The 14,210-nt window shown below is 53.6% G+C and overlaps 6 protein-coding genes across 6 annotated transcripts; 4 read left to right on the plus strand and 2 right to left on the minus strand.

The window, feature by feature from the left end:
• Nucleotides 1-424: 424 nt before the first annotated feature.
• Nucleotides 425-1,846, minus strand: UHO2_00931 (uncharacterized protein; the record flags this gene model as incomplete). The annotated part of the gene is made up of 1 exon (XM_041553399.1): nt 425-1,846. The coding sequence occupies one exon, from the start codon at nt 1,844-1,846 to the stop codon at nt 425-427; it is 1,422 nt and encodes a 473-aa protein (XP_041409333.1).
• Nucleotides 1,847-3,976: 2,130 nt separating this feature from the next.
• On the plus strand, nt 3,977-4,951 carry UHO2_00932 (uncharacterized protein; the record flags this gene model as incomplete). The annotated part of the gene is made up of 1 exon (XM_041553400.1): nt 3,977-4,951. The coding sequence occupies one exon, from the start codon at nt 3,977-3,979 to the stop codon at nt 4,949-4,951; it is 975 nt and encodes a 324-aa protein (XP_041409334.1).
• Nucleotides 4,952-5,665: 714 nt separating this feature from the next.
• On the plus strand, nt 5,666-7,237 carry UHO2_00933 (uncharacterized protein; the record flags this gene model as incomplete). The annotated part of the gene is made up of 1 exon (XM_041553401.1): nt 5,666-7,237. One exon carries the CDS (start codon nt 5,666-5,668, stop codon nt 7,235-7,237), a length of 1,572 nt encoding a protein of 523 aa, XP_041409335.1.
• Nucleotides 7,238-7,377: 140 nt separating this feature from the next.
• On the minus strand, nt 7,378-9,411 carry UHO2_00934 (uncharacterized protein; the record flags this gene model as incomplete). The annotated part of the gene is made up of 1 exon (XM_041553402.1): nt 7,378-9,411. The coding sequence occupies one exon, from the start codon at nt 9,409-9,411 to the stop codon at nt 7,378-7,380; it is 2,034 nt and encodes a 677-aa protein (XP_041409336.1).
• Nucleotides 9,412-10,949: 1,538 nt separating this feature from the next.
• Nucleotides 10,950-12,575, plus strand: UHO2_00935 (uncharacterized protein; the record flags this gene model as incomplete). The annotated part of the gene is made up of 1 exon (XM_041553403.1): nt 10,950-12,575. One exon carries the CDS (start codon nt 10,950-10,952, stop codon nt 12,573-12,575), a length of 1,626 nt encoding a protein of 541 aa, XP_041409337.1.
• Nucleotides 12,576-13,046: 471 nt separating this feature from the next.
• On the plus strand, nt 13,047-14,134 carry UHO2_00936 (uncharacterized protein; the record flags this gene model as incomplete). The annotated part of the gene is made up of 3 exons (XM_041553404.1): nt 13,047-13,511; nt 13,598-13,990; nt 14,075-14,134. The coding sequence occupies 3 exons, from the start codon at nt 13,047-13,049 to the stop codon at nt 14,132-14,134; spliced, it is 918 nt and encodes a 305-aa protein (XP_041409338.1).
• Between the last annotated feature and the right edge of the window lie 76 nt (nt 14,135-14,210).

Genomic DNA, 14,210 nt, shown 5'->3' on the forward strand with positions numbered 1-14,210 from the left:
TGTCCTGTGTGACTTGACCGAACCTCAAAGTTGTCCAATCCACCGTCCTTGAAAAGGCGGAATACAAGTCGACTGGCGAATTCAACATTTGAAATGCAAACGCGCTCGAACGGTCCGATTCTCCGTTGGACCCTGAGAAAAACTAGACGGTGAAATTAGCGGAAAACGCTCGGCAACCTCAGTGCGTTGTACGGTGCAATGTCGCGGTGGAACGGATTCAAGAGCAAAGCAGTTTAAATGTATTTGACAAATGCAAGAGCAACACAAAGCAGAAACAGCGACAAGAGATGAGCGATGAGCGATGAGCGATGAGCGATGAGCGATGAGCGATGCACTAGGGAGATATCGAGGGTTGCACTGAGGGTATAACCAAGTAAAGATGCAAGCAGAAGATGGGACAAACACCGTGCCGAGAAGAAGATTTTCACGCAGCCTCCGCAACAATGCGGCGCGAGGTCATTCTGGGAGAAGTGCGGCGGCTAGACGAGACGGAAGAAGGAGAGCCTTCCTTGATTGCTCTTGTCGCTGCTTCGTCATCAGCTCCGTCCTTGCCTGCGTCCTGATCGTCGCGCTTGAGTCGCTTGCACACTTCCTCGAGCGATTCGGAGACCGCCGCAGCTTCTACCTCGTCGGTAAGCACCACTTGGCTAAGAGCACTGGCCTTGCGCTTAGTCGCGGCAGAACATGCAGCAGAAGGCGAAGTGTCGACATCGGATGTGTTGGGCTTGCTGTCATTCTGTTCGGCATCATCAGTGTCCAAGAGCGGCTCCATTGTAATGGCGCTGGCAGCAAGCGGACTACTCTGGAAAGGTGCGGTCGAGGCGAGGCCGTGGTGGTTCTTGCTGTTCTCGGGGGGGCTCGTGCCACGCGTCGGTGAGCTACGGTTGTTACCTCGGTTGTTGCTCGAGTCTTCCTCAACTGGAGCGGCGGATCCAGATCGAGTGCCTGTACGTCGTCCCGTTGAGCTTTGCGCGGCAGTAGGAGCTGGAGAGGATGCGCGAGAAGCTGGTCTTCGCGATCGGCTTGCAGAAGGGACGGTAAGGTTGGCCTCGGATGAAGGTTTAGCAGAATTACGACCACGGAACGAATCACGGCTCATAGCTTGGCCAGCAGTATGGTCCTGTGCGGCCCTGGAACTGCTCGACACAGCTGCTTGAACGACCACAGCCGCGGGCACAGCGCCACCAACGGTTGCGTAGGGGCTACAGCTCTTGCGCTTCTTGCTGAGACCCTTGACACCGAGATGCTCGAGCTCAGCCTTGGAAGCCAGCTTCTTGGCAGCTTCGCGCTTAGCAGATTGGATAGCTTTCTGCTGAGCTTCGCGTGCCTTGGCGAGGGCGGTGCCTGGCGCGCCAGGATAGCGGTCGTTGGTGAGCGAGTACACCTCGGAGCGCCTGCCAGAGTTAGGGTCGAACAGGGGCTGAGATCCCTCTGCAGACCAGTGCGGTGTGCTGGTGACGATTAGCGGTTTCAGCTTAGTGGTGGTGACGGTTGTGCTAGCGGGGAGCGCCTCTTTGGGCGCCTTGTCCAGCGAAGGAGCGCGGAAAGCTTGAAATTTGCGGCCACGCTTGGCATAAGCAGCGTAGACGGCGCCACTGGATGACTTGATGTAGGAAGACGAGGGTGGAGGGGAGCCGGCAGCCGACGAGGAAGAGGACGAAGAAGAAGCCGAGGCGGATGCAGCAGCAGCAGCTTGAAGAGCTTGGAGCGCGAGGATCTGGTTCTGCTTGGCGGCTAGCGCGACTCGGCTGAGCGGCGCAGGCATTGGCTGAGGAGCGCGGATCGATGGTGGAAGCGGGCCCAGCGAGGTGTAGGCCCGCGTTGGGGCAGGCACAGCGGAGGTCATGATGGGTAGCGGGTGTTGGATGATCAGCGTGGGTCTATGGGTAGCGGGTGTTGGATGATCAGCGTGGGTCTATGGGTAGCGGGTGTTGGATGATCAGCGTGGTCTATGGGCAACGGCGATGGTGATGAAAAGCTCGGAGGCTGGGAGCAAGCTTGCTACGGTGCGTGGAGGAGCTCCGCAAAAGACTGATGGAGACGGCTGGTTGAAAGGCGTGAAGTGTAAAGCTGTTCGCGATAAGGAGTATGGTCGCGGTGTCGTGGTGGTGATGATGATGAGGTAGATGGAAGGGGCGGTGATGAAGGAAGGAGACACGCAAGCTCCAAGTTGCGACTTGCAGCGAGGTCTGAGGAGGGTGAGTGAGGACAGCGAGCATGCCAATGAACAGAACGAGCCAAGCGGGTTCAATGAAAAGTTGAGCAAAGGGGAGCAAGGCAGTTTCTGGTTTGACTACGACATCCGATTCAAAACCTGGTTACACACAGATCACAGTACACAGATCACAGTACACAGATCACAGTACACAGATCACTGAAGATGGTGCAGGCGCAGGGTTTTGGCTATTGTGCCTACGTTGGACTAGTCATTGTTGGTAAGGAGAGCGCCAACCTCAAAATGACCACTCACCACTCACAACTCTGATTGAGCTCGGCTGGAATGGCAAGTGAGAGACTAAATTGAACGTGATGCGTTGTGTTGCTCTTCTCTCAGACACCTCGCCTCTCTCTGCCCTCATTCCCTGGCGTGTGCGTTTGGATTATTATTATTATTATTTTCCCGAAAAACCTGCAGGTCGCTGTGAGAACGGTCCAAGGTGAGAGTGTGAGCGCTGTCTGTAGTTGCAAAATTTCGCTCGCTCCCTATGGCCATTCGCTTCCCACAGCACGTGCAGTCCAGATCACCTTTGCTACTGTATCTTCACCTCCCGAGCGCTCTCACTTGCTGACAGATGACACTTCGGACGACAATCCGATCCTTTTCGGGGAGCTTTCGTGATCAAGTCTTGATAGAATGGACTGGCGGTTGCGCAGCGTGGACATTGAACTTAATGGAACCATTCGAACTCTGGCCAATTTGTAAATGCCTTGTTAGAGTTTTCGAGTTCAAGCCCTTCTCCACTGACTTTCCTCACAGCTGTCTTCACACACGGCGCAAGGATTATCACGATCTCCATACGGCAGCCAAGCTAGAGCCACTGCATCGCATCTCTGCGACTCAACGCGAGCTGGAAGATGATCTCGAAAGCACAGCTGACTTGGTGCCCAAGTCTCGCAAAAAGGCCTAGGCAAGCGCTGCAGCATCGTGTCTCGTTCGCTGAGGTCTCAGCAAGAAGAAGCAGAGAGCTATGGCAGAAGAACGCATCCGTTCAAGAGCCCAAGGGAGGAGCGAGCGACCGCCGCTGGTCCATTTCGCCCGGTTCGTCTCGCGGCGTCAGTTGGGATCCGCAAACGTCTCAGCCTGTTCTTGTTCGAGAAGTTCTGCCCTTTCTTCCATCGCACAGACCCACAGCAAGCAATTTGCATGCTCTAAGCTCATTGTCATGCTCGTCAGGCAACCATTTTTATGAAACTGTTAGTTCCGATCGATCGGATCCAGAGGCAAGGCAACAGGTTTTCCGATTGAGTGGGGGAAAGGTCTACATCACGGACCCTAGTCGGTTAATTCTCGTTCAGGTCCCTGCATCTTCGACTGCAACTGGCAGACAAGCAAATCTAGGCGTTCAGTCGTGCGGGACTCGAGGGACGACCCGTGACACGAATGTTAAGCTGATGATCTGCGTACCCAAAGTGGAGCTTAAGTGGAGCTATAATCCGCTTGGCAAGGCTTGGCAGCAAGGTCACAGCTCACCGCCTCATGGCTCCGTCTCACACACTCTTTGCCGCCCTCGCCTTGTCCTCCTCATTTCCGCAACATCATTGCGCTTCAGTGACGGATAGACTCTCAGCCACAGGATACCGCAGCAACTGTTAAGCTCGCACGCCTGCTTCGAATCAGGGCAAGGAATCGAGGTCAAACGCACAGCGCAAGTTTCATCGAGTTCAAGCATCCCCCACTGCATTTACTCAGTCCTTTTTGCCGCCACGTCCTACAGCGCAAACAGTCGACATCAGATTGGACACATCATATGCCAGCATGATCTCAAGGCCGACAACGCCTATCCTCAATCAGTCCGGCTCCGGCAGCCTGGCTACGCCGAGGAGCAGCACAGAACAACTCCGCTCATCGCGCCAGAGTATCACCATTGAAGAGCCAGAACGACCGCGAACAGCAGCGAGCCATTCTTCCCTCCACTCAGGTACGGGAACGGGTAGGTCTTCCCCCGCACGATCCGGTGTCGTCGGCGATGGAATGTACGGCGGCCGCAGAGGAGGCCCCTCCTTGAACAAGAGCCGAACCAGCAGTTCTGGTGGTTTGAGCGACATCAAAGCCGGCTACGAGCGAAGGGTGGGCTTCGATACCATGCCAGACGCTGACGAGACCAACTCGGGCGCATTCAGCTTCACACTCCAGGTCAAGTCACGAGGCTTTCTGCGGACCAAGAACACGCGAACCTTCATGGTTGCCGTTGACGACAATCCCTATTCGGAGCGCGCGCTTGAGTGGCTCATGGAGAACCTCGTCGAAGATGGCGATGAAGTTGTAGCGGTACGCATTCTTGATGAGGAAGCAGATCAGATAGATCAGGAGGATGCAAGAGAGGAAGCGCGCGAACTGATGGCATCCATTGTCGAGCTCAATGAGGAAGCCGAGGATCGCAAGGTCTCGATCGTCGTCGAGTTTGTCGCCGGCAAAGTCGTATTCACCATCCTCAACATCATTCACGTCTACCGGCCAGATAGCTTGACAGTCGGTACACGCGGCAAGTCTGCCAACAAGTTCCAGAAGATGCTCGGTCAGCACATCATGGGTCACGTCAGTCGCGACATTCTCACTTCATCTCCGGTTCCAGTGGTGGTGGTGAGACCGGAAGCTAAAGTGCAAAAGCACCTCAAGAAGCGTCTCAACGACCCAAAGCGTAGAGGCTATCACAACTTGGTCAAAGGTGTAGAAGGGTTGCCGATGAGCATCACTAAGAACAAACGTCGGTCTTTGCAAGTTCCTTCGTGAGGGATTGAACAGCGTAGCTCGTTGCAAAATCACTCTTTGATCCTTGTCACGGTAGAAAGAATCCCTGGTCACTGACTGCTTCATCCTCACTGTATTTGTACGCTGGCTTCCTTCACGTATGCCCATGCACATAAATCGATTCACCTCTTTCACCTCGATCATGAAATTCCGACATCGCCGTCTTAACGCAAGCGCAATTACCTTTTCAGTGTCCCAGGTTGACCAAACCAGCTGAGCCTGCTAGTAATGCGGCAGAAGACTACCGCCGGGTGGTATATCATCAGCATACATCAAGGTCAGTAGGAGCGATGCTAGCAGCATAATTGTCTGTGCGGGGATGGCCTTATCTCAAGCAACGCGTTGATTGGTTGATCGGATGTGGTTTCGGTCTTGTCCGAAATCCACCAACTGGCGGACGCAAATAACCGAGTCAAACGTACAGCAAGAAGATCCTCCATTGAACTCTTACGGATCGTGACAACACTTGTTACTCAGTGATACGTTTTGCACTACGCTCTTGACTCAGGCTCGAGCTTGAGGACTGATCAAAAGCCAGGATGTCGAGAACATCTGTGAAAGGACTGGCGCTGTAATCTTGAAATGCGGCAACGAAAGTGTGCTTGCAACCCGAACATGCATGTGTCGTGTGCACAGTGCCCTCACCATGTTTCTTGTCCTTCTTCCTCCATCATCTCAGAACGATATCCTCAAACCATGCCGACCCTTCGAGGACACTGCAACTGCGGCGCGCTCGAGTACCAGCTCGATGCTACTCCCGCCAACCTGCGCCTCTCAGCCTACTGTCACTGCACTCGCTGCCAACGAATCAATGGTGCACCCTACATCTGGACCACTCATTGGAAGAAAGAGGCTATCACATGGTCATCCCCTGCCTCCTCTCCGTCGACCCAGAAGCAAGTCGATGCGCGAGTGCAGCACGTGATGGGTAGCTCTGTCACCACTGCGCAGCTGTACGAGTCTGTACCCGGTCGCAAGTTCAGACTGCGCTGCTCTGAGTGTGGTAATCCAATGGGCTCATGGAATGACGCCAAGCAGCAATGGTCGATCTCGCCCAGCACGCTCGCTCGTCCTGAGGACGACAAGACCGGCATTCCAGGAACGGAAGCTTTCCCTGCTACAGCGCACATGTTCTATGGACCTGGTAGGATAGCTACTGTCACTGACGATTTGCCTAAGTTCGCCGGCTACCCGAACGAGTCCCAGCAAGTGGACAGAAACGCAGAGCCATTGCCAGCCAATTTCAACATCAATGACTTCAATCCACATGACCCGCGAGAGATGGTCGGATACGGGCCGAATCCTCCTCATCCACAGTGGCCCAACAATGCACGAATCGCAGTCTCTTTTGTACTCAACTACGAAGAAGGCGGTGAGAACCTTACTCTCAACGGCGATCAGTACGCAGAGCAGTACCTGACCGAATACGGTGCTGCTAACGGATCCAAGCCTCCAGGCAACATCCGCAACTTGAGTGTCGAGTCGGCATACGAATTCGGCTCACACCGTGGGTTCTGGCGCATCTTGGACCTCTTCACACGGAACAACCTTCGTTTCACAAGCTGGTCCGTTGGTCGAGCAGTCGAACAGAACCCTGCAGTAGTCAAAGCGATGGAAGAAGCAGGCTGCGAAGTCGCCAGTCACTCTTATCGATGGTTCGACCACTCTCTGATGTCACAGGAGGAAGAGAGAGCTCAGATCCAAGCTGCAATCCGTGCAATCAGGAACGCTTCCTCCCGCTCAAGGGAGCCGAGGGGATGGTACACCGGCCGACAATCTATCAACACGCGTCGACTCGTCTACCAGACGTACAAAGAACTTGGTCTGCACAACGAGCTATACGACTCGGATGCCTACGATGAAGATCTTCCCTACTGGGTTCCTGCCCCTGATGGCACACCGGGCGAGCATCTGCTCGTAGTACCCTACACGTTGGACAACAACGATATGCGATTTGCAATCACTCCGGGCTTCTTCAACTCCGAGTCCTTCGCTACGTACCTCATCGATGCATTCGAGACATTGGTCGCTGAGACACACTTGCCAAAAGATAACCCAAACTCAGTGCCGAAAATGATGAGCATTGGATTGCACTGCAGAGTTGTCGGTAGGCCGGGCAGGTTCCAGGGATTGCAGAGGTTTGTGGATCATGTGCAGAAGAGGAACAAGGAGTTGTTGGAGCAAGGCGGTGGTGGTGTTTGGGTTGCGACGAGGGAGGAGATAGCCAACCACTGGAGGAAGACTCATCCTGCTCCCAAGAGCTCATAGATGCTTCGCTTCATGTCAGGGTAGCATGCAACGCAATCACATCGCTTCAATGAATTGACCGATGCTGGATATTGTGTGTTTGTGATATAATAAGGATACAACTTATAAGCGAACTGAAGCGAAGAGCGTGTGTAAGATGTTCACGATCGCTCGAAAAGGTATCTGACTCTGTCAGCAGCCAAGTAGAACATCTGAGGCGGCCTCTTGGGCGCAGCACCCTTCGTTCCCTGTGTGCCGCCCTTCATTCTCTCCACCTGATCTCCCACTTCCGCTGCCAATCTACCACCCTGCATCTCCTTGGGCAGAATCGTGAAGCCCAACGGTCCGCACTCGCAATCCGGGCACAAAAGGTACTTGACAGTCAACTCCTCTCCCGGCGTCAGACCAAGACTTAAATGCGAGAGCAAAGAATTGACGTCTTCATCAGACGAATCTGATCCGCTACCAGCACCACCACGCTTACGGTCTCGCTTCTCCTTCTTCTTTCGCACTTTCTCTTCTCGTTGACGTTCCTTTTCTTCCTTCTTGAGGCGGTCTTTGGCCTCCTTCTCTTGCGCTTTGGTCTTTTGCTGACTGTTGAGCTCGACACTGTTGCTTATCGAATTGCCTCCCGAACCGCTGGGAGCGTTCTCCGATGTGGGTGACTTAGAATCATTAGGAAGAGGAACGATCCACTTCATATCCCTTGAGAAGCCAACATTGTCAAACTGCAGTGGCCCAGCGACCATCCAAAAGCCCTTCACTGTCGTTAGGAGTCTGTTGTTGATCGCTGGACTAGCAGCATGCAGCGGGAACGCTGGTCCTTGAGGCGGCGCCGGAGAGTTGGGCAGCTCTAAAGCAGGGTTCGACAGCGGTCCACTCTCCTTGCGCGTCCACTCGCCGGCGTTCTTTGCGAGGATGCAGCAACGACAGTTCTCCTGTGGACAGTAGAGTTTGGCGAGGTTGGTTCCGGTCTTGCGATCCACCAGACGCGCTTCGAGAGCCATGCCAGCATCTTCGGCGGGTGTCTTGGCTGCGACAGCTTGGCCAAGGATGGAAGTGTATGTTTGACCGGGATTCTTGCCTGGCTTGGACTGGGCTGCGAGAGCAGCCATGATGGATGCTTGCGATGGCATACCTGGTGGCGAGGGTCCCTTGGGGGTTGTGACTGCCTTGGATTCTGACGCGGTGGGAGTCTTGCTCTCTCCGCTTGCTGCTGGTGTCTGGACGGTGGGAGTGGTGCTTTCCTGTGCTGTAAGCTGCTGTAGTGCGGCGTCAGTGGCAGGTGTGCTGCCAGAAGTCATTCTGAGACCGGCGGTTGCGTCGTCGCTACCAGACGAAGTTGCCGAGGTAGTGCGTGTGAGTGCAGATCCAATGCGACTACCTGGCCCGCTGCTGGGCGAAGGGTAGACACTGCGCCTCATCTCGAGCCATTGGCCACTGCCATACTGGATGTGACTGACGCACTGAGTGCGGAAGCCGACCTTCCTGTAGAGACCGGTAAGCTCTTCATGTGCCAACAATGCCAATGTCTCGTATCCTCGTTTGCCCTTGACACCTTCAGGACCCTTGCCTTCTTCGGCCTTGCGAATGCGAGCAATGTAGTTCTCGAGCATTCTTGTGGCCAGACCCTTCTTCTGCAGCTCGGGAGCTACGAGGACAGAGTGAATGCAGACCATGTGTGCGTCCTCTGATGTGTCGTGGGTCGACATGGACCGCAGGGTGAGTGCTGGAGCAGCAGTAGCGCATACGTAACCCACAATTCTCCTTCTTGGCTGGCTCGTGACCGAGAGCGGACCAGCAACCTTTGGAGGAGGCAGCGGGACAAAGGCACCCAAAAAAAGATGCGGAGCCTGTGTCTGGCGCGAAAGCAGCCTCTCGTAGCTCGCCGCATCCTCAGGCGGAAAACCCTCGACCTCGAGAGCGTGTGCAGCGCGCACCTCTTCCGGTCGGACATAGTCAAAGACGAGATTGCGAGGCAGGGCAGAAGTGGTGTTAAGGGCACTAGAGGCCTTGGACTGCGACGATGTTCGCTTGTGGGTGCTGGGAGGCGGAGAGCGCTGAGAAGACTGGCTCATGTTAGATGCGGTAGAAGAGGAAGAGTTGGAGCGGGTGTTGGTTCTGCCAAGGGTGTTGGTGATAGTTTGGTAAAGAGTGGTCGAGTTGTGAGCCATGGAGCTCGGTGGTGGATGCATGTTGGGCGATCAGAGATGAAACACGGCTGCTGCGAACGCGGCCGTACTCGAATGCAGATTAGGTTTGGATCTGCGTTTGAATGCAGCGATGCCGATAGAAAGCGGAAGATAGGGACGCGCGATGCACGAGGCACGGGCTCATTCAGGATGTCAGCTTTGTAGTTTCCGAGCTGGTTGAGGCTTCGAGAGCGGAACAATGCTGGCTGTTCTGATGATTCTTGATAAGAATACTGAAGCGAGTGGAGCAGGAGTGAAAGTTATCGGGTTAAAAGCGGTCCGAGCTCTGCGAGCGTGAAATTTTGGCGTTGGAGCTATGGTAAGCTGATAGCCATCGTCGTTGCAAGCGTTAAGCAGTCGATGCAGTGGCGATGATGGTGTGAAAGGAAGAGATTCGTGGATCAAGTTGATGAGGAGGAGGGGGGGGGGGCGCGGGATGAGGATTCAGGGCGAAGCCGATGTCGTGACGACCAATTGAGACTGAGCGAAATCAGAGTCTCTGGGCCGGAAAGAAAGTTGGGCAATCTGCAGGCACGCTACAAGAGAGAGAGAAAGGGGGAAAGCGCCTGTCTGCCCTGAAAATAACATCACTGAGCCAAGAGCCAGAGTCTGGGCTTTTTCTGCCGTATCGCGGTCTCCTAGCCTAGAAAATTCAGGAGAAAGAAAGGCTATATCGAAATCAAAAAGTCAACGTCAACCTGGGCGATGATGAGTCTCGCTACTCTGTACCACAGAACCAAATTTAGCCTCGGCAAATCATCGCCACACACACACACACACACACGCACCAGAGAGCTTTTGACACACAGTCCTCCTTCTTCTTTGGATTAACTTCCTCCTTTCGCCGCACTGTGCTGTAAATTATCGTAGCCGACAATACAGAAAACAAAAAGAACAAAATTGTGTGGGGGAAGTCATGTGAACCCAATCAAATTCTTCCAAAAGGCCATGTGACATGGCTATGCTACTCAATGATTGCAGTATTCCTTCGCAATCTCTCCTGCCAGGGTGTCTTCGCCTGCAATTCTCCAGCGCAGTCCATCTTGACTCTACTGGAGACATCCGCGTTCGCAGTTCGGAAACTCCCTTACAGCCACAACCAGAAGCAAACCTTCCCTCCGTCACGATCGTTCCTTGTTTGAGTCTTCATCGGGAGAGTCGTCGGATCGGGTCGTCATCTCATCCCGATCTTTTTTTGTTCTTGGGATGAATTTCTGGATTTGCCGGCAACAAGAAGAAGAAGAAAAAAGAAAAGAGAAAAAAAAAAAAGAAAAAAAAAAAAGCTTCCTGGATTCGGACCGTCCGTGCGTCATTCCACCGCCTCATGCGTGGCTGTGAGACGCAAAGGCGCAATGTGGAGGCTTGACACTGCATCAAAGAAGATATGGCAAACGGAACGGCATGCTCTTCTTCGCCGCAAAGAGTTGGTCAGTATTGAACTTTCATTGCTATGATCATGTTGTCTTTCGACCACGACAAAGTCGATCAGAACACACGATCATCGACTGTCCCATTACGATAAAGACAGTAACAGCTGCAAAATGAAAAAATTCATCGAGAGGGTTCAAGACAAATTTGCCGACTTGGAACGCAGAGGTGATGCTGCTGGCGGTGCTCCTCTTCAGGCCAACTCACAAGCACCACCGCCGACATCGGTCGACGCCCCACCCTCTCGGCGTGACATCTATCTTAATCGGAAGCAGCGTGGTGTCAACCTCGGTTCCTGGTTCTCGCTCGAAGGATGGCTCACTCCCTCGCTCTTCCAGAAGGCCAAAGAGCCAAAGGGTAGTGAGCTCGACGTTGTCGCCGGTATGGAGCCCAACGAGGCCAAGGCCATGCTCGAGAATCATTGGGATAATTTTATCAACGATGGTGATCTCCAGTGGATGGTTGATCACGGTATTAACACCATTCGTATCCCTATCGGCTATTTCCATTTCCTAGCAGGTCACCCTAATGAGCAAGTCCGAGCACTTATGCAAGGCACCCACTTCGAAAACTACGCTCAGGTGTATCAGGGAGCTTATTCTCGCATTCAGCGCGCCATCGAGTCGGCTGCTGGCCGCAATGTCGGTGTGCTCGTCGACCTTCACGGTGCTCCAGGCGGCCAGAACGCCGATGGTCATTGCGGTGTGGCTGGCCGAAAGGCAGCATTGTGGAACTCGCGCGATGATCAGCAGAAGACCATCGAGATCCTGAAAGCCATGGCTGCAGAGTATTCATGCTTCGAGAACGTCGTTGGTCTCGAGCTCATCAACGAGCCCAAGAACTCCGGCAGATTGCAAGGCTTCTACGATGAGGCAATCGGTCAGATCCGCTCTGTCTCGCCAGAAGCCGCCGCTCTCCCACTCTACCTTGGAGATGCATGGGACACCAATCACTACACTGGCTACGTCGGTCAGCGTGCAGCTAGTGACAACTTCTTGGTGTGTGACTACCATCTGTACCGATGCTTCACTCCACAGGACCATAGGACCCGATGCGAGGACCATGCACATAAGCTTCACCCAGGCACATCGCCCCATCCTTCCAACAAAGATGGATGTGGTGAGACTGCCGCCTGGCTCCAAGACATGTCTCATCGATGTGGTGGCTCGCTCATCATCGGGGAATGGAGTGCTGCTCTCAACCCTTCCTCTCTCCATCATCTCGGCAACGAGGACCAACAGCAACCAGCTAAAGCCGAGTACGCACACAACCAGTGGCAAAGCTACGACAAGTTCTGCGCAGGCTACTTCTTCTGGACTCTCAAGAAAGAGGGTGGACCCGACACCGGCTGGAGCTTCTACTCTGCTGTTGAGCGTGGAGTCCTGCCTCAACATCTTGACCCACACCGTGGACGTCGTAAGCCCATCCATGAGCTCCAAGGTGCTCGACAAGGTGCACAGGATGGCGCACTTGCTGGCCATGCCCGCTACTGGGACAAGCAGAATGGTGGACCATACGAGCACTGGCGCTTTGCACAGGGCTTCAGCTTGGCCTGGAACGACTCAATCGAGTTCATGAAGGCTGACGAGTCGAATGAGATCGGTTTCATCGGTCAGTGGCAGAAGACAAGGACGGCGGCACATGCTCAGGCCAAGGGCCAGGGTAGCAAGATGATTTGGGAGTTTGAGCATGGGTATAACCAGGGTCTGTCTGCTTTCAGGTCCGTTTTGTATGCTTAATGGAACCATTACTTTCACTTATGTAGCTAGTATCGTTTTCGTTGGAGCAATGCAGTCATTTGAAGTCACGTTTAGCTTGACCGACCACAGTGGACCGTTGCACCAGGTGTGAATTGAGCTTGAGTCAGATACGCGAGCTCGGATAGACGCGATCTCACGCCTGGGCACTTTCTCGTGCGAATACATGCCGCACAAGAGAGTCCGAATTCCTATCGTTGCTTTGTACGGAAGCTAGTACTTAAACTAGCCTCCCTCTAGATCCTCCTTCCCGCAATCCACTTTGTTACCCCGTTACAACGTGCATATAGCCTGCGCATGTAACACGCGAATAGCCGAAGTTAAGACCCTGAACAACCTATTTAGTTTAGTCTCGCGTGCAGATCATCACTTCTCTGCTTTCTAACCCGTTTCGTCCGTTCAACAACAGACAGCAATGGCCATTGGTCCATACACTAGTGAAGGATCGCAGCTATGCCAACCACATTGACGCTGAGCTACGTTGCTGGCAGCACCGACCCCGAACAGCAACTCGACCTATACCTGCCATCTCAACCAGCATCGAGCTTGATCATCTTCATTCATGGAGGAGCCTGGCGCACAGGATCAAGAAAAGACCACGCTGATCTTGCAAACCACCTCTGCTCTCGTGGCAAAGTTGTAGCTGTCATTGACTATCGACTGTCTGTCAAGGACGATGCTACAGGCTTGCCAAAGCACATCCACCCGGTTCACGCAACTGACGCCAATGCAGCACTCTGGTTCCTTCAGAGTCGCAAGGAAGTGCCACAGAAGAACTGGATTGTAGTTGGGCACTCGATCGGAGCATGGCTGGCTCTAGCAGCGATTATCGATGGAGAGACGAGGAAAGGTGATGCGGAGTATCCAAAGCCAATGCCAGTGCCAAATAGGGGATGTATTCAGACTCTCGTTCTTGTTGTAGGTGCGACCTTTCCACGACCTAGTGCCAGATAGAAGCATTACTGACCATGTCCGCCTTCCTTTCAATCTGACTATAACTACAGGATGGCATCTACTCGGTCAGTGGGCTACTTCAAGAGTATCCACACTACCAAGGATTTGTCGCACAAGCATTCTTGCCCCAGCCTGGGCCTAGCCACTACGACGTTGTTTCTTCCGAGACCTGGCCTCTAGCATTGAAAGGCAAGAATCTGCATGTATGGCACTCGAGAGATGACGAACTGCTATCATTCAAGCAGAGCATCGATGCTCTGCTGCACCTCGATGAGCAACTTACAATCAAGCCATCCTTGGAAAGTGTGACAGTGGAGATCCCTCAAGACGGCGCCGCAAGCTTCACAACGGTTAATGGCGAAAAGAAGCCTATCTCTTCAGTGTATGGCAAGATTCGGATCAGAAATGCTGATCGACTGCATGCCGATTTGACGACTCTCAAAGTAAGTACAGAGCATCAAGCATGCGTCCGACTGCGAAAGCAAGGCTTACCAACAACCACGCTCCCGACCATCTTGCTTTCACAGGGCGCTCATGACGATCTATTGCACACAGAGACATTCTGGAACCTGATACTCAAGCTCTAGGGTTGGATCAATGAAATAGAATTCGACCGCAGCAGAACAGGTAAAAGCAATCGTAATACAATGACCTAGAAACAGA

This window comes from Ustilago hordei, assembly GCF_900519145.1.
Source record: "Ustilago hordei strain Uho2 genome assembly, contig: UHO2_contig_02, whole genome shotgun sequence".
Classification (NCBI taxonomy): Eukaryota; Fungi; Basidiomycota; class Ustilaginomycetes; order Ustilaginales; family Ustilaginaceae; genus Ustilago; species Ustilago hordei.